The sequence below is a fragment of the Ylistrum balloti genome, unplaced genomic scaffold (assembly GCF_031769215.1).
Source record: "Ylistrum balloti isolate Yb309-2 unplaced genomic scaffold, AGI_CSIRO_Ybal_v1 Utg370240, whole genome shotgun sequence".
Lineage (NCBI taxonomy): Eukaryota > Metazoa > Mollusca > Bivalvia > Pectinida > Pectinidae > Ylistrum > Ylistrum balloti.
The window spans coordinates 514481-534617 of NW_026782195.1; the positions used below are offsets into that span (position 1 = coordinate 514481).

The 20137-nt window shown below is 35.0% G+C and overlaps 2 protein-coding genes across 3 annotated transcripts; one reads left to right on the plus strand and one right to left on the minus strand.

The window, feature by feature from the left end:
* Positions 1-330: 330 nt before the first annotated feature.
* LOC132552172 (stromal membrane-associated protein 1-like) lies at positions 331-18211 on the plus strand. 2 transcript variants are annotated; one of them, XM_060216316.1, is made up of 12 exons: positions 331-488; positions 1634-1767; positions 2238-2323; positions 2639-2732; positions 5718-5786; positions 6973-7105; positions 7889-8013; positions 8960-9119; positions 9568-9633; positions 12316-12437; positions 12893-13039; positions 13448-18211. In XM_060216316.1, the coding sequence occupies exons 1-12, from the start codon at positions 371-373 to the stop codon at positions 13580-13582; spliced, it is 1389 nt and encodes a 462-aa protein (XP_060072299.1). In that variant the 5' UTR covers positions 331-370; the 3' UTR covers positions 13583-18211. The 2 variants fall into 2 exon arrangements, with proteins under 2 accessions (XP_060072299.1, XP_060072300.1); XM_060216317.1 differs by lacking the exon at positions 9568-9633.
* Positions 16897-20071, minus strand: LOC132552138 (uncharacterized). Its single transcript, XM_060216278.1, has 3 exons — positions 19989-20071; positions 18234-19821; positions 16897-16905 (listed from the first exon to the last, which is right to left on the minus strand). Exons 1-3 carry the CDS (start codon positions 20069-20071, stop codon positions 16897-16899), a joined length of 1680 nt encoding a protein of 559 aa, XP_060072261.1.
* Between the last annotated feature and the right edge of the window lie 66 nt (positions 20072-20137).

Genomic DNA, 20137 nt, shown 5'->3' on the forward strand with positions numbered 1-20137 from the left:
ACAAAAGATGTACCTCTCTGATGACAACATCAATACTGTATGTAATTATATATATATATCACAAAACGGTGTTGTGCTACCTTCTACTACAGCAGGAAGTACGAAAAATAATGTATCCATCCACAAAAATATAGTTCTTGGTGATAATATAATTTATCATCCATTATTCGCAGAAATCGTGTTAAGCAAATTTTTATCGGCGACAAAATAATAAAATTTGAAGTTTGAAATAGGAATTAAGCTGCAGAAAAAGGATGAATAAACCGGTGTGTGCGTGGCCGCAATTAATCCGCGTCAGGAGTTGTCTACCTTGAACAAGTACGTTCATCCGGTTGTCATTTCGGAGGAGTGACCAAGGAAAAAGTCGGAAATGTCATCTCGAGCTGAAAAAGAAAGACTTAAGGCTCAACAAGAGAAGTTCCAAGCAGTTCTTTCAGGTCTTCTGAAAGATGAAGATAATAAATATTGTGTAGATTGTGATGCGAAAGGTGAGTTCCTACCGGCCTTATCTAGTATCTGTGTACATGTTACACAGGTAACCACCCCTAACCACTGTCAATTCAACTGGCGTCTTTGTCTACATCGCTATTTTTGAATAGTGACTAATTATATTGTTTGGTGGATATGAATAGTTCATGATTAAGTTGATATATTTATTTTCCCAGTTTGGTTTTCATGAGACTGGCGTTAATCGAAATCAGTCAACATATGACATCGATTTTCATAGTTGACACAGTCACAGGTCCTGCTTTGTCAGTCTAAGCATAACATATGATCGAAAAACGGAAGTCCCAATTATCCGCTTATAAGAAGGAATTAAAACATACCAAATATTTGTACTTTTAAAAGATTTCAGTAAATAAGATTGAAAATGTATATATATATTTCAGATATGGCTTAGAAATACCGTGGAACATTGGTTTATGTTTTGATAAGAGATAGGCAATCCAACTTTCCTGTGAATCTTTAATTTAAAGTGTTAAAGAAAGTGAGTAATGAAAAATATACTCACATACTCACTGAACAAGTAACCCCTTGCTCTCAAGGCATATGTTGTGGAAGGGAAATTTTTACAAGCAGATACTAGTAAGGTGACTTGAACTCTCAACTTCTACTCCCTCCTTCACAAGACTTTCCTCCAGAATACAACCACAACTCAGAGCCTATATTTCCTGAGGCAACTTCTCATTCTCTTATAACTTCTGCTCTTGGAGTAGTTGATGGCACCAAAGCTATAACATGAGGGGTTCATTAGAAATATCCTCCGACCCTGTTTGTGCTTGAACTACATCAGTTTCCTTAACGTAGATAATATATTCACAATTATCTCGTGTTTAGTCACAGGGCTCTCACACCCCATTTTGGGACTGGGACCCGGGGGCCTTAGAATTGGGAAAAATAATGGTGTTTTCCTTAGAATTGGGAAAACTTTGGGTCTAAATTGGGAAAAAAGATACTATTTTGCATTGTATTCGGCCCCAAATCTGCAGATCGAGAGTCCTGTGTCATCACGTAATCACTCCAGCATGCATCATATACTTTGTCCATCCATAGGGTAGATGTACATATATAAGAGTTACATACTCTTTTCATTCTTATCTATACTTGATACTGATTAACCTGGTTTTTTCAGGACCACGATGGGCATCATGGAACCTTGGGATATTTCTGTGTATTCGTTGTGCTGGAATACACAGAAATTTAGGAGTTCACATATCGAAAGTTAAGTCAGTGAACTTGGATGCATGGACCACAGAACAAGTAGCTGTAAGTTGAACTAGATATACTGCAATGTATATTTATACATATTATACAAATTCATATCTGTGGCCACTTCACTACTTGTATGTATTGTCATACAGGATATAGTCACTATTTGTTATGAGCATGGTTTGTTTATCTTGATAGAATTAGTATCTGTATGTACATTCAGTGCAATGTTTCTGCTATTCTTGTTTTTTTATCTTTGTGTTCAATACAATAGCTTACTCTTCAGTGCACATTATGTACCTTAACTATGAGACACCATTATATAGTATGGTAGTATTGGTCAAAATCATGTGCAATCACACATGTTGAATAATAATATGTTTAAATGTTTATGGTTACTCAATTGGAAATATAATATTGTTGTGGATAACAAAAAATGAATACCATCTGCCTGGTAAATAAAACATATGTTAGCTGTAGGCTTTGTTTTAGTTATGACCGTTTAGATTTCCATGTTACTTCTTCAGATGATGATGGAGATGGGAAACAGCAGAGCACGAGCAGTGTATGAAGCTAATGTTCCAGATGGATTTAGGCGACCACAGACAGATTCGTATCCTTCAGCAGTTTATTACCACATGGTTATAGATATGATATGACTGGTTACAAAGTTGTATAAGTTATAGTTAACTATAAAAGGATTCATGTTTAGATGTAGATTCAACATCTGAAATCTTAGTTTTTAAATATATTGAGGAATTATTTGTAGAATAATAAAAAGAAAAAAAAAGATTGACTGAAGTGTATGTAGAAAAAAGTCAGATATGTTTACGAAAATCTGATGTCAAATGAGTTTCTTTTGTGTGGATCTTGTATACTACACCATTTGTGATTGTTGTTTACATGAGTTTACCTTAACAGTTGTTAGACGGTCTCTAGAATCCTTCATACGAGCCAAATATGAACAGAAAAAGTATATTGCTAGAGAGTGGGTTCCACCCAAACCATCTATACCTAAGGAGGTAAGCACAGTTACCCTATACTGCATCAGATAGTTGAATTAGGGTAGTGTGAAGTCTGTTGTTGTTAATTAGTATTTGTGTAGATGGTTATTTGATGTGATTGCAAAAGCTGTTTCTTTGATTTTTACATATTTAGTTTTTATATCTGTGTTCATCATTCCATTTTTGTTCAATCACTTTCTTAAAATGAACAAGCTTTTAACACATGGTATACAATATAGTTTAATATGTATATTTTGTTTCTTCGTAGCATGTTTACTCTGTAACCTCATTATTAGTCAGGTGTTATTATTGGCTCTAACTCAGTAACAGGAGATAAACAAAGAGGTTGTTTGTAACAGAAGTTTGCAATTAAACTTCCACTCTATCTGTAGTACATGCAAAGTCAAGCTTCAAAGCTAAACAATTATGAATAACGACAGATATTTTCAATTTCGACTTGTTCAGGTATTAGTTACTGACTTTTTGATGATCAGCAAAATTTCATGAAACGTGAAGAGAAATATTCCTGAAATGCATTTATGTACATGTATCTGATCATGAGATGACAAAATCACAGCCATAGAATCTCAATATAATTGCTGACATCAGTCCTTGCATCCTGGTTGAATGTCAGGTCAGGGAAGATATATGTACAGCTACAAAATTTTTCACTGATGATGACATAGTTAAGTTTATCTTCAGTTTCTGGATTGAGATTTCCATATTTCAAATAATTAAATATCATACTAGTAAAAACCAGGTAAATGTCAAGGTTACAAGTCATTGTAAAGGTCAGTGACTCGCGACTTTAGTCTTTGCACGATGAAGGTGGCAAAATAAAGCAGCACATTTTTGAAACTGTAACTTCTACTTCTTATATCGGAGCCAAACTTTCATTAGTATCATAATGGTAACAAGCTGAAAATCTGACACACATGAAGTAGGCAAATATATTATCTACTGCTTGTAGTGCTCATGCTTTTTTGTTTAATGTGTCTGAGAGATGAAGGAAAATTTAAATCTTCGATAAGAGCAACTTTTTGTTTTTCCTGCTGTTAATATGCTTTGAATTAACTACAACGAGTAACCGACAAACCAATAGTTTGCTGCGTACATGTATATGACAGCCTTATAAATTTAAGTTAGTTTTTTTTATATGGTGACTGGTGTGATATCTATTTCTTGATTCAACCAACTAATAATAGCTTTTCCCAACAGCTGAAAAATGACTCGGTAAGCGGCATGGTAAAGGGTAGATTTAGTCTTATGTCCTGCTACATTGATGTGTGCTTTGAAGAGCTGCTGATAAGTCTGTCTCAACTGATTTATATACTATTTTTCATTGCTCATGCACATACTAAATGTATTAACACACAGTGCCTAATTTCACTTAGTACATGTATTAGTAAATAGTCACATAATTAAATCTAAGACAAACTTATAATACAACACAAATTTATATGAAACTTTATAAATTAAATGAACACATTCACTATCTGTTCAATACAGCAGAGGTGTTGTATGTTGAGTATGACTCGGACACATCTTAATGTGTTTATATACAGTGTTTAATTAAATTGATACATATGTTCACATTGACACTAATAGTATTTGTAATAATTGTTTTAATTCTGGAAGCATTAACATCAATGCCTAGTAAAGACTGTCAACGCTATAAGATGTTGATGTGTTTCTGTGATTGATATTATACTAAAACAACTCAAAATTCTGTTTTTTTTAACAAGTGATGATTATACCAATTCCTTAGAGAAATATTTTAACTAACATACCCATAATTGTTTTCTAAAAAAACCGAAATGATGGATATATAATATATTAACAAAAATGATACAGATTCTCTAGATTTTCCTGTAGTAACACCATGGTTAAGGTTGTTGTAGTTAGGACATGCTTTCTGCCTATGTGACTGTACATGTACAACTTCATATCTTGATTCTAGGACAAAACTCATTTTCATATTATCATTCACTTTTTATTGGCTTAACGGTTCATTTTAATAATCAAAATATTTCATATATGTAAATTACATTGTTTACCCTAAAAAAATGCTTACAGATATTTTTTACAAGGAAATGTTCAATCCATGGTGATGAAACACTATTTTTAGGTCAAGTCAATATTTGTTTGTTTATTTATTAGCATGTTTATTATATTTAATATAATTAACGGTGTAAGATTGTGGTAGATAACAGCAGTGATACATGTGACTTGTAGCTTGATGACAGGTGTCATGTAATACATGTCTTGTAGGATATGTGTGGTGATGGACCTGAAATGGATAAAGGTGTTGGTTCAGTCTAGTATGAACAACATACATAATTAGTTATTGTTTATTGTGAACAAGGTGTTGGGGGTTTACACTTCGTTATTGTATATTGTGTACAAGGTGTTGGTTGTTCACATCATCTTATGACATTGTTTGTAACCTCTGATCAAACGAATTAAAACTACCGGGCAGTTCTGAAAGTTATCATGTAGTGTTCTACATACCTGATCAATTTTCATGTGCAGTGTCTTTAATAGTCATTTAGGTATAAAGATGATAAACTATACAAGTAATTATTTAACATTTTATTTTGTCTAAAATCCAAACTTCATTGAATTAAGATCCTGTCTTCCATTGTGACAAACAAAAGTCCAGTCAATAAATTAAGATTTCTTGGATGCATAATTTGTCATAACATTTTCTTATGTTTGTTAATATTAATTCATACACAAAGTAATGCATGTCAGTGCCCAATGATATTTCATATACTTACTCTTCTGAAAAGTTTAACAGATAGATCAAGTAGTGTAATTACGGTACAGAAATGTATGTATGTAAAAGCAAACCTTAAGATTTGTATAGATTCTATCCATTTCTGTACTGTTTTGGGTGAGATTATCAGGGTCATTGATGTGTAGCCTTTCGGAACAGAACTTTTGTTTATGGGTTACCCACATATTGTATTGTACATGTCTGCTTTCTTTTTCTTATGGCAGTTGGAGCTAGAGGACAAGGCAGACAAAAGGAAAGCTAGAGCAAAAAGCTCTGGAATTCAACTGAGTTCGGTAAGAACCAAGATACACGTTTATGCTACCTTGACATGTAGATGATACTACTATTTTGTATAGATTTCACAAGTTTGTCGTAATGTCACTCATGCAGGTGAATTATATAGGTTACAGGAATCGATTAAATGAGAAAAAAGTTGTATTTTGATGGAGTTATTCTAACAAATTCCACACTCTTTTGTTGTTATCAGGTTGGTTTTCCTCTCACATGAATTGGATTGAAATAAATGTTAGTGTAATGCAAATGTAGTCAATCTTTCCCTTCTTATTTGCCTGCTTTTGCAAATCTTCTGGTCTTGATGTAGAAGCACCAGTCTGACTGATTGATACTTGAATGATGGCACCATTATCTATGATATCATATACTAGAGATGCTGTCCAATTTCTTATATCATTACAGCATTGTTCAAATACTTCAGTGTTAAACCTGTATTTAAAAAGTTATTGTATTTAGATATTTTGCATTCCTACATATACTAGATAAAAAATCTTGTAACTTTGCAATGTAAAGGCTCATGAGGGTACCCTTGTGTTAAAGAGTTCATGTAGCTTAATTTATGATAATGTTTGTTGTGTATGTAAGAGGTAATTTTAATGAACTACTTTAAAGCAGAACTGGAGTTTATACTTTAGTGGTATTACACTCTTGAAACAAGCATTTTGTGAAAACAAATGTTGATAATGTGAATTTACCATCAATAGTGTTACTAATGTTATATGTATCTATATTTAAAACCTGTAACACTGCCACAGTACATACAGTTGTTATCAATTCTTAATAAGTGAATCATGCGGTGAAACACAGTATGTCCAGTATGTTGTATTTATTGATCAGGGCTCTCACACCCCATTTTGGGACTGGGGCCAGGGGCCCTTAGAATTGGGAAAAATAATGGTGCTTTCCTTAGAATTGGGAAAACTTCGGGTCTAAATTTTGGAAAAAAGATACTTTTTTGCATTGGGAATGGGACCGAATATCGGCCCCAAATCTGGCAGATCGAGAGCCCTGTTGATAATGTATCAATGGCTTGATATGTGCCTTACAGTTACTATATGGACTTAATATGTTGCTATGTGACCTCTTGTTTAGAACAACTTTCCACTGAAAGGAAAATACTGTAAAAATGCTGATTGGCCATATTGCTATCTATTGGTACCAGTTAATAAAATCTTGTGTTTGCAGGTCCCTAAAGCTAGCACTAAGGAAGCTGTTGGTAATGTTGCCAAGCCAAAAAATGAAGAAAAATCTCCACCTTCAAAAAAGGTTGAAAACAAACCACAGCCTGCCAAGAGTTCGCAGGATCTCCTTGGTTTAGGTAAGTCAGAATAGATCTCCAAGGATCTCTTTGAGATAAGATAGATCATGGAAGGTTGTGGTCGTCAAAGAATGGGAATGGAGCAGTGATTACAGTACTCTCTGGGTTAGGTTCATAACAGCAGAGATTTGAGAATGATTTGTGCCATCTGATCAGTAAATGCATAGCCACAGTTGTAATGTGTGCTTAAGTAAGTCATTTCAGAGTCACAAATGTAATGTGGGATTTGGTAAGCCATTACATGGAAACAATTTCAGGGCCACAGGTGTGATGTTGGATTTGGAGAGCCATGGCTGAGTTGTATTAAAGTCTTTCACAGATAGATTTCTGAGTCATATACAAACCAGGAAAATTGTTGAATAGTACTTGAAAATAGTCATTTCTGAGTCATATATAAACTAGGGAAATTATTGAATAGTACTTGAAAAGAAGTCTGTTGTAGAAAAGTGCTGGGATTTTTAGACTGGAAAGTGTTAGCATGTGTTGTACTCAGTGTTATATTCTATAGCACACTACTTCATGGTTACTTTATCTAATTTATTTGATTTCTAATGCTGCATAGTAGAAGTTATAAATATCCAATGTATGTATATTAATACATGAAGTTAAAATTTCAAAAATGTCAAAAAGATAAGGATTGACATCTCTAATTCCTTTCACTTTTTTTGCTTTTTATCAATAACACTGCTTTATACATTTAAGATAAGTAGTCATGTTTCAACATCCTCCATAACTTTCTTGGAACTACTTAAATGATTCAATATAACATTTTCATTTTAACAGAAATGTCCCCGAGTAAACAGCCCAACAGCCAGAATGCAGACCTTTTAGGAGACTTGAATGATTTCATGGGTGCACCTAGTCAACAAAGCGTTCCTGCAGTATCCTCTAGTCAGCCCCCACAACAGGTACATGTCACACATAATTATTATGCAGACCTCAAATTCACAAGTAAATTACTTATATAGCTAAATACATTTACGAACTTCACTTAAAATGGCAATATATCACCAGGTGGCATGGTTTCGTTTTTATCATTTATGTATCTATTGCATTTGTGTGGCATGCACACTTAAGGCTAAGATGCCTTGTCATAAAGGGTTTTGTGATACCAAGGTTGGTCTAAATAAAAAGAAAACAGTAGACTGTGGCTAATGTGCCATTTTGCCTCATCATTACTGAGTAAATTCTGGAGATTTTGTTTTGATATCGTCCTTTGTGAGGTTAGTCCAATCACCTATGATTAGTACAAGTGACTTTCTGGTGGAGTATATATTCTGAACAGAGAAAACAGATATGTTGTTCTATAGGTAGAAGTATGACACAGATAGAAATATTTATTGACCACTTAGTGATCAATAAAAACAATATTCCTGTCATGCTATGGTTTCTTTAAATTTCAAATTTGAAAGGTACTAATTATTTTTGTATGTTGTTTCATTACAAATCAAGTACAATGCATTTTGTTGAAAATAAATGTTTATAAGATATTAAAGAACATTACAGGATAATTTAAAAAGTATGATTTAGAGGTCGCTAGCCAGTAAGAGTCCTGTTATAGTAATTAGAGTAAATCTATAACTTATCTCCCCTTTGTTTTCCCCTATTCTGCCGCTATACCGTTGTATTGAGTAATAATGGGAGATCGAGGAACTGATTGATTTGCAAGACATTGCTCTCCTTGTTTGCTTTAATTGAATTTTCTCCTTGTAACATTTATGATAATTTCGAATTTTAGTCCATAATTTCATCGATGTTAATCTGATGAAAAGTTTTTAAGATCAAAGATAATGAAAAACTTAATCTTATGAGGACAGCTTCCTTCTGACACCTTTATATCATACGTGATTACAGAATGGAAATGTAGAACCAAACTTATTTGAGGAGCCGAATAATTCAGCTGAGAAGGTTCCAGAGAAAACCACCAAGGATTCAATCATGGCTTTGTTTGGTCCATCAGGGATGCCTCAACAGCAGCAGCAGCAACAACAACCACAACAGTTTGGTGTACCAGGTGAGCAGGAGTTTGCTGCCCTTGGGTAGGAGTTTGGGGGTTGGGGTTGGTTTTTGATAATTCTTAGAAAGGACTGCAGTCAAGAGGAGTGAACACTTGTATAAGACAGAGCCCAATATTCAGAACAGTATGCTTGTTGTTTGCAAAGACAACAGAGATTTTTGATAAACATCAGTTTTTAAAATGAATATATCAGTTTTGATATTGTTTGATAGAGATCTGACAGCCAGGATGGCCCATTATATATCCTAATTATCTACTTCCTGGTATGCAGGTCTGTGATATTGGTTGGCAGCATGTATTTGGTGGTTAATATTAATATGACTGTGTCTAACAGGTATAACAACTTGTGAATTGGTATCCTTGTAGAATTTGTCATTGGAGAAAACTTAATTGCTTGTTGAGAAGTTTGATCTCATAAACAGTATTTTGTATGATCTGGTTTCAGCTGGTGGTACCTCCTACTTTTATGTACCCCAAACTGAGGTTGGCATTCCCAACCAGTATGAAACAGGTACCGCATTTGACCTATAATCATCCATCTTTTTATCAGCATGTCTCTTTATTTTTTCCTCATTTCAATTATCTTAGATATTGCAACATTATCAACTCTTGGTTTTGCCCATGTGATCATGTGATCAAGTTGGAGTTTAAAAAGAAAAAAAATTTAATTTAAAATTAAAACTGAGTATCATTACATGAAAAGGCTAGCTAGTTTTAAACACAAGTATTATTATTTCAGGGCCAAAATTCTGTAAAAAAAAAGATATATAGTGAATTTTAGCAATCAACAGAACTCAAACTGTAATAAGGTATCCAAGGAATGAATTTTTAGTAAAATATAAGAAAAATGGTAATCTCTTATTGATATATTTTAACAGAGTGTTGAAAATGGAAAAATATAGTGATTGATTGATAGAAATAGATTTAACTTCATTATCGACATCCAGTGATTCTTGGAACTAAGATATTGGAATTCTGCTCTGATGATTTTCCTGTGAAACTGCTCAAATTTTGAGGCCCACTATATTTTTTGGTAATAAGTAAATCATTACTGAAGAATCTGCTCTGATCCTTCTAACCTGGATGATACTGTCTTATTAGATTGGATGCAATCAACATCATTGTTGCTCTGTGGGCTTACTTACATCTTTCTGCTTCCAACAAATGATTGATCCTAACATGTACAGCTGTAACTAGGACCTTATGATGTACAGTTATAACTGGGATCCTATGATGTACAGCTATAACTAGGATCCTATGATGTACAGCTATAACTAGGACCTTATGATGTACAGTTATAACTGGGATCCTATGATGTACAGCTATAACAAGGGCCTTATGATGTACAGCTGTAACTAGGGTCCTATGATGTACAGCTGTAACTAGGATCCTATGATGTACAGCTGTAACTAGGGCCTCATGATGTACAGCTGTAACTAGGGCCTCATGATGTACAGCTGTAACTAGGATCCTATGATGTACAGCTATAACTAGGATCCTATGATGTACAGCTATAACTAGGATCCTATGATGTACAGCTATAACTAGGGCCTTATGATGTACAGCTGGAACTAGGATCCTGTGATGTACAGCTATAACTAGGGTCCTATGATGTACAGCTGTAACTAGGGCCTCATGATGTACAGCTGTAACTAGGATCCTATGATGTACAGCTATAACTAGGATCCTATGATGTACAGCTATAACTAGGATCATATGATGTACAGCTGTAACTAGGTCCTTTGATGTACAACAGTAACTAGGATCCTATGATTTACAGCTGTAACTAGGTCCTTTGATGTACAGCTGTAACTAGGACCTTATGATGTACAGCTGTAACTAGGTCCTTTGATGTACAACTGTAACTAGGATCCTATGATTTACAGCTGTAACTAGGTCCTTTGATGTACAGCTGTAACTAGGATCCTATGATGTGCAGTTGTAACTAGGGTCCTATGATATACAGCTGTAACTAGGGTCCTATGATGTACTGCTGTAACTAGGACCCTATGATGTAAAGCTCTGACTAGGATCCTATGATGTACAACTATAACTAGGATTGTATGATGTACAGCTATAACTAGAATTGATCCTACAATGTATATAATTAGGATCTTCTTAGGTACAGTCTTACCTGATCCTAAAATGTTCAGCTGTAACCAGGATTGATCCTAAAATGTTCAGCTGTAACCAGGATTGATCCTAAAATGTTCATCTTTAACCAAGATTGATCCTAAAATAGATAGGATAAAACCTGACGTAATGTCAAAAACGAATTGTGTCCCTTTACAGTCGTATATAAAGACACCTTCTCTTTTCAGTATATAGATATACTACAACTGTTGGTGATTTTCATTAACTCAGGACTAGTAGGTACATATACTTTTGGAAGATGATTGACATAAAGTTATACATGTAGATATCATTTTGTATGTAAACAAATATTAAGTTTCCCTGGAGAGGATTGATATTGATCGAGCCAATGTATTTGAAATGACATTGTTTGTTTACATTAAAGATTTTGAGTTATCCTGGAGGATTGATATAGGTCGAGCCAGTCCAGTTGAAATGAAATTTTTAAGTTATTTTTTATATCTCTGTACCTTCAATACATATAACCAGTTCAAACTGAAGCTCAGCTTTGCCTTGCCTCCAGTGATATGTAAAGCCTGCTTATGTTTCGCACCTTTTTGTGTTCTTTCAAATATATTTCATGTTGACACTCCTGGTATTTTGGTGGATTCAACAGCTAAGCATGCATTTTTGGTGTATGTAGATATATCGTGTACTGGGAAATAATCTCTCTCACCATGCCATATCTTGATAAAGTAACTTAAGATATTTTGTTTTGGCATAAGGTAAACTATTTCATGTGTTAGCTGTTTCTGTCATTTTTTTTTTTCATTGTGTAACGATTTTCTTTCAGACATAATTTTTAAGATTGAAAGTGGTAGTGGTATGGGTGGTATTCACCTTCCCTCTTTTTGTGTATGCCTTTCTGTACCACTGGAGCATATTGCTGTAAAATATCTTATGATCTATATCAGACTTTGTATGCATGGTCAAACAGAGTGCCGTATTCTGAATTGGGATGCTTTAACTTCTGTTTTACAATTGACTTTTATTTTTGTAATTCTTCAGAGTGCTTGTTCTGTGAGAAATTGTTTTAATACATTTGTCATTGTCTACCCAGGTGGGATGTACATGCCCCAGAATGCTAACCCTGGAATGTATGGAATGCCAGGGGTCGTACCAGCCCAGACAACAGGCATGATGTACCAACAACAACCACAAGGGATGATGGCAATGCCTCAGGTATGTCTTAACACCTCTCAGGCAGGGGTACAGATGACACCTCTCAGGCAGGGGTACAGATGACACCTCTCAGGCAGGGGTACAGATGACACCTCTCAGGCAGGGGTACAGATGACACCTCTCAGGCAGGGGTACAGATGACACCTCTCAGGCAGGGGTACAGATGACAAATACCAGATAGGGGTACAAATGACAACTATCATGTAGGGTTACATATGGTAAACTCTCGGGAAGAGGTACAAATTGTAACTCTCAGGTAGGGTTACATATGGTAACTCTCAGGCAGGTGTAAAAATAACGAATGAATGTTCAGCTCCACCTTTTGGTTTGACAAATTGTTGAAATGAAGCCATTTTTCTTGCCCAATTCATCAACACCAAGTGTTATCATACATATAACTTGTATCAAACTTGAAATGTTTTATAATTTCCAAACATCCCATGGTTCTTTTACAGCAGCAACAGCAGCAGCCTAACATGTATTCAGGGATGATGGGAATACCTCAGCAGGGTAATATGGGGATGACAGGCATGCCTCAGGGCAATATGGGCATGTATGGTCAACAGCCACAACAGATACAGCAGCAGATGCAGTACCAGCAGGTAGCCTTCCCAGCATTTCCCCGTATTGTAACTCAAAGTGTCAATTTGATGATTTGCATTTCATGACTTTGAGGCAAAAATGTGAACATTTGCTTAAACTGATGCAAGAAAGCTCTGTAATTGTTTATTTGTACTAGTTGAGGTTGTGACATGCCTCAAACTTTCCATAATTTAGAATAGATTTGTCAGTTATGCAAAAAAGGGTCGCTATAAATAAATCTTTATTTCCAAAGTTCTTGCACATATATTGATCAGTGTTTAGGAACTGGATACATGGTATTCTATGGCGTAAGTTTACAGCATCAGCTTGTAGTAGCCTGTTCAAAATTTTAGTCAAATATATTTATATGTACTTAAATTTAAGATTGTTATGTTTACAACTAAATGGTCTGTTGTTGATGTTTCTAGATGCAGCAGCAGATGTCAGCAATGAGAGTGGGTAGTGGAAACATGATGGGACAGCCAATGTCAAGTACAGGGGGGTTAAATTGGGGTGCCCCTAACAACAGTGGACAGACCCTCTCTACCAACCTATGGCAATGATGGTTGCCGGTTTAGATAATTATTTGTTGTCATGTGTGGAATTCCGATGGAATGTCTGTCACATTGTTGACAGATGTGGGCCAACAGGATTGAGAGTCAAAATTGTTGATGTATTAACTATGTTTTGGGAGAAAGCCATGATGGTTAAGAAGAAGCAGGTAAAGGAAAGAACATTCCAGTAGCAGATTGTATTAATCATTCAGTGTTAAAAGGCCATGCCTGCTAGTTTGTACGGTGATATCTGTTTAGCTATAGTTCATGCAGGGATTTGTGGCGTATAAAGAACTGCAGGGTGATAATGTAATACAGATGATATTAAGGATACCTTGTTGTATGTTTCGTATTGCAACATTACCTCTTTATCAACATTGTCTCTCTGTACCATTCGGTGTATCTTTTTAGAATGTCTGTATGCATATGCAATTCTGAATGTCTTTATTAATACAGGCTTGCTCAAAAAAAAAAATTTTATTTAAATTATGTAAGCAATATGTGCAGATTATCACTGGATTGTGTTGGATCAATTTGTGCGGACCAATGCATACCTGTTGGCACCCGTGTTATAGTTGTAGTGCTTTATAGTCTGTCTCCACCATTTGTTAATACCAATTCTGAAAAAAATGTTGTTGAAATTAGCACTCAACCCAACAGAATGCATGCTTTCCTTTTTCTATGTAGACGTTTCGGCCGAGTATTTTTCTGTACATGTCAAAAACCATAGAACAACAACTTTCGTGAAATACTCCCATGAAATTGTCCTGTAATTCTAATAGGATTGCAGCGTTTCCTGCTGGCCAGGCGGTTGTAGAGTGTAGTTGGTGTGGTATAAAGTTAAAACTAAATCAGCTGTAAAGCTGCAGGTAATTCCCAAACAAAACTGTGATCTATTTTTAATCTAATTACATGTCAAAATTTGATTAAAAAGAATTCATGAGTATTTTTGTCCTACATACATGGTAAGTGCCATCTTTCCATTTGTTCTTGTATTAGTTTTAAGAATCATGTGGTAGAGGTTCTTCTGAGAGTTACATGAAATAATATAATCATTTCTTCTCCATCTAAATACAAGTCAAGAAATGCAGTTCTGGTTTGCATTAAAAGTTAACTTTATAACAGCATGTTCATTATATCTGGGTGAGGTGAAAATGTTGCACAATCAGATCACTAAAAAATATTCATGAATTAAAATTCAGGTGTTGTTCATATCAACGTAGATTAGTTATCAATTTCATGGTGACCTGATCAAATTTGTTTAGAGTGAATGCTTTTCTGACCAATGTTTTCTTCTTTCACTGATTATACTTTTGGTCGGAGATTTTGAAACTCCTGGTATTTGAATTACACAAGGTTGACAATTTGGCGGTAGTTCTACTTCATTTTGTCTGTGTGATAAGAATAATTTTTTGATCATGTGAGGTTGAAACCACGCATCATTGATTTATGCACTAGTGTGGGCTGTGTTCAGTGAGAAAACATTTTGGTTTACAAATGTTTTAGAATCTGTTCCTAATCGAATTCATCCTTTTTTTTTATAAATCTAAATTACAAGTATTACCAGTTTAGCATTATGTGTTGTCTGATGTTTCACTCAATCATAAAGTAATATTGTTAGGTCAGTATACATAATGTATGTGTGAAGATAATATCATGTATAACATCTTGTATGTTTGGTGATGTCGAAGCATAAACAGTTCACAATTGTATTTTTTTTAGTTTTACAAGGAAAGATTTCATTTATGGATGATGTTTTAAATAAATCTTTTGTCAGTTCTCAGTGCTCCTTATCAAGGAAACAGTCATACATGTAATATTGCTTTGTTCCGTAAAGTGTTATTGTAATTTTTTCTCTAAAAAATGGAAAATCTTCATCAAAAATTAGAATCTCCTTATAATGAGATTTGATATTATTGACTCTTGACCTGATGAAATTATGTCGGTAAAAATCTACAAGAGTTTCTATGGTAACAGATTCCAGTAAAACTAAAAAGAACACGTTCTAAACAGTTCCTGCCAAATTCTTGTTACCATTTGGAGAGAAATTTCCCTGCAATGATGTGTTCTTTAATCATCATGTGTATGTGAAATGTAGGAATTGTCTTGCTGAAGGGAAATGTCAGGGTTGTTTTATAGTATGTAACGAGAACTGAGTTCTGATGTCTGGTCTTTAGGTTTTAACATGTCTGGTATTTTTTATGGTGTTGTCATGCATGTAAGATAATGAGGATGTAATGTTTGGGAGGGGGGTGTTACTGTCACGCATGAGTACCACATAACGATGTTATGTTGGGGAGGGGTGAAGAATGAAATAATTAATGGATTCATGAAGGATTTGTAAGATATGCTTTAAAATTGCTTAAGTTCACAATCAGATGTGAGTTCAAATAGTGTCTTTCAGGTTAACTTCTATTATGAATAACAAATTGAAATAGTTTTTGTTATATGAACAACAACAATTTTAAGGCTTGTCTTTGTTGGTAGTCCTTCTTTCTTTTGACATTAATTCTCATATCTTGTTCTCTGCTTTTTTCCCATTGTTATGCCACCTACTGTTGATCTAGATCTCTCAGTTCAGAAAATGTTTTGTTAGTTCACTTGGCTCATAGCATCAATTTTGCTTAGCCATGAAACAGTTTTTGTCATCTGTTCATTGTCAATTTTTTTTTCCTTTGTTGGACTTATTGTCCAGTCAAACAGTTGAAAGAATATTGATAGATGTATACTCTTATTTGGGTTTGTATTTGGAATGGATTTTCTCAAGGTTTAAGGAATTTATTGCTGTATTATAAATGATACAACACCATTAATGTAGAGGGACAGGGCCTTCGCAGAAATCACAAACCTTAACATAGGCATTGTGCTTTCCTGGCTCAAAGCAGACACTTGAAGGATAATGAAAGCAATATAAAAAGATAAAGAGCCAGGCAGAATTTAGAACAGGAGTAGGTCACAGAACATATATTAAAAATAATCAAATGATACAGCCTTTTGTGCATTTTAGATTTAAAGATCCCTCCTATATCATAAAGGACATTTACAATTTAAGGGTGAGTGAGGAAAAAAACAACAATAAATTCTGTCATTGTTCTATGTGACAGGAGTGATTTTAAGTTGGTTTACTTGTTATCATCATTTTTATTGTTTACCGGGGAATCAGGATTCTTTGTTCTGTGATAAGAAAAAGGCCTATGATTACATTTTCACCTGTGAAATATTGTTCAATATCAAATATGCAATGAAAAAAAATAGCTTACCAGTATCTGAAGATTTCCACCAATGCTAGCAGAGACCACATTTCATGAAATAAAATTTACCAATCAGGAAATCTAAAACAAATAGAAAAGGTAATTAACAAAATACGTTATCATGTTTTCAATAACATCTGTTTCACTCATGTTGGTAATAATTTGGTGTCTTCACTTGTGATGAGATCTCAAATGAAAGATTCCAAAATATACCCATACTTTTGAAATATACATGCTAATACTGAAAACACTGTTCAATATCCTCAAGGTCTCATTTAATGATTCGCCTTGTATAGGCCATGTTGATGTTTTCACTAACTAATTCCAGTCTGTAGGTATATTACAAACATTTCTCAACATAAAACAATTATGTTTAAAACAATTGTGTTAAGTCTCCAGATAATCTGCAATATGATTACAAATAAAATGATAATGACAATGTTCAGCAAATTTCTTTTTCTGTTATTTTTGAAAATGAAATAGGGACAGGAATAAAATTAAGAAATAACTCTAGTTTCATTAGAAGAAGACATTATTTGATATTTTACAGTGAAACTTTTGCTGTTTTGTTAAGTTCACCCCCATCATGCTGTATGATAATGGTGAAAGATAAATGGTGGTAAAAGTTTTGGTATAGTTTTTTTTTTATACATGGGAACTTAATCACTAGGTTAACTTTTGTAGCAGTTTTTGTGAACAATTGTGTATGTTTCAACAGTATATTAGTGATGTTATCTCCATGTATGTTGAGTTTTAACACTGGAATCATTTATATGTAACGAAGCAGTATTTTTAAATATTTTGACAAATAAAGTGGTATTTCCACACACCTGAATTGAAACCCATATTTCACTTACCAGTTAAAGCAACGAAGATAATAATTCATCATTTAGACATTTACACATTAAGTGATTCTGAATCACAAGTATTATTTTGTTTTCTGAGACAAAATTTCATCCATTATATCCAAATATGATTTTGTTGGAAACCCAGCATAAGTTAAGAACAATAAACATGTTAATGTTCCTGGAATAAATCTTCCTATTCAGTGTTATATGGTAAAGTGCTTCTATGTACAATTATTTATTTGAATCATAGTTAAGACCCATATATTTCTAACTTTTTCAGAATTATTTTTGAAAGGTGATCAATACTAACATTTTTGTGCAATTTCTTTTAAAATGGTTCCTGTTTTTATGTTAAATGTGTGTTGTTGATATGTTTATTTAATAGCCTATGTTACCAATTTGTAAAAAAACAAACATTGTAAAAATTCACAACTGAATTGCCAATGTGGTTTTCATTGTACATATCATTTTAGCCATGTATGTAAGAAAAAAACCTGACATTGTAATTGATGTATAAACATAAACAACAAAATTTCAAATGTTGTATTTGTTATTTTTTACTGCCCTAGATACATTTGGAGATTTGTCTGATGTTACTGCCCTAGATACATTTGGAGATTTGTCTGGTGTTACTGCTTTAGGTACACTGGGAGATTTGTCTGGTGTTACTGCCCTAGATACATTTGGAGATTTGTCTGGTGTTACTGCCCTAGATACACTGGGAGATTTGTCTGGTGTTACTGCCCTAGGTACACTGGGAGATTTGTCTGGTGTTACTGCCCTAGATACACTTGGAGATTTGTCTGGTGTTACTGCTCTAGGTACACTGGGAGATTTGTCTGGTGTTACTGCCCTAGATACATTTGGAGATTTGTCTGGTGTTACTGCTCTAGGTACACTGGGAGATTTGTCTGGTGTTACTGCCCTAGGTACACTGGGAGATTTGTCTGGTGTTACTGCCCTAGGTACACTGGGAGATTTGTCTGGTGTTACTGCCCTAGGTACACTGGGAGATTTGTCTGGTGTTACTGCCCTAGGTACACTGGGAGATTTGTCTGGTGTTACTGCCGTAGGTTCACTGGGAGATTTGTCTGGTGTTACTGCCCTAGGTACACTGGGAGATTTGCCTGGCGTTGTTGCTCTAGGTACACTGGGAGATTTGTCTGGTGTTACTGCCCTAGGTACACTGGGAGATTTGTCTGGTGTTACTGCTCTAGGTACACTGGGAGATTTGTCTGGTGTTACTGCCCGAGGTACACTGGGAGATTTGTCTGGTGTTACTGCTCTAGGTACACTGGGAGATTTGTCTGGTGTTACTCCCCTAGGTATACTGGGAGATTTGTCTGGTATTACTGCTCTAGGTACACTGGGAGATTTGTCTGGTGTTACTGCTCTAGGTACATTTGGAGATTTGTCTGGTGTTACTGCTCTAGGTACACTGGGAGATTTGTCTGGTGTTACTGCCCTAGGTACACTGGGGGATTTGTCTGGTGTTACTGCTCTAGGTACACGAGGAGATTTGTCTGGTGTTACTCCCCTAGGTATACTGGGAGATTTGTCTGGTGTTACTGCTCTAGGTACACTGGGAGATTTGTCTGGTGTTACTGCTCTAGGTACACGAGGAGATTTGTTTGATGTTACTGCTCTAGGTACACTGGGAGATTTGTCTGGTGTTACTGCTCTAGGTACACTGGGAGATTTGTCTGGTGTTACTGCCCTAGGTACACTGGGAGATTTGTCTGGTGTTACTGCTCTAGGTACACTGGGAGATTTGTCTGGTGTTACTGCTCTAGGTACACTGGGAGATTTGTCTGGTGTTACTGCTCTAGGTACACTGGGAGATTTGTCTGGTGTTACTGCTCTAGGTACACTGGGAGATTTGTCCGGTGTTACTGCCGTAGGTACACGAGGAGATTTTTCTGGTGTTACTGCCCTAGGTACACTGGGAGATTTGTCTGGTATTACTGCTCTAGGTACACTGGGAGATTTGTCTGGTATTACTGCTCTAGGTACACGAGGAGATTTTTCTGGTGTTACTGCTCTAGGTATACTGGGAGATTTGTCTGGTGTTACTGCCGTAGGTACACTGGGAGATTTGTCTGGTATTACTGCTCTAGGTACACTCGGGGGTTTGTGTAGTGTTACAGTCCTTTAAACATTTTCGACTTCTTCTGGAAAACTCTTATATCAATTTCAATGAAATTTTACAAAACCTTCAATGGTTAAATGTGCATCAAAATTGCAAATTGTATTGGTCCACAACCCCCAGGGACTGATGAGCCAAAAATGGATCAAATTGACTGGAAATTTAAAAACCTTCTCAATACCCAGGTGAAGTAGAACCAAATACTCTTCATGGATGGAAGTGTCTTCACCAAAATTGTGAGTTTCATGACCATAAGGTCTCACATTTCCTCTTGGGGAATGGGTAAATTTACTATTTAAGATATTACTATATTGGGAAA

Coding starts and splice junctions, on each gene's coding strand:
- LOC132552172 (XM_060216316.1), top strand. CDS start 371: ATGTCATCTCGAGCTGAAAAAGAAAGACTTAAGGCTCAACAAGAGAAG. Junction 2,324..2,638: donor AGGCGACCACAGACAGATTC/GTATCCTTCAGC, acceptor AACAGTTGTTAG/ACGGTCTCTAGAATCCTTCA. Junction 13,040..13,447: donor AGCAGATGCAGTACCAGCAG/GTAGCCTTCCCA, acceptor TGATGTTTCTAG/ATGCAGCAGCAGATGTCAGC.
- LOC132552138 (XM_060216278.1), bottom strand. CDS start 20,071: ATGGTCATGAAACTCACAATTTTGGTGAAGACACTTCCATCCATGAAG. Junction 19,822..19,988: donor TTCACCTGGGTATTGAGAAG/GTTTTTAAATTT, acceptor AAATGTTTAAAG/GACTGTAACACTACACAAAC.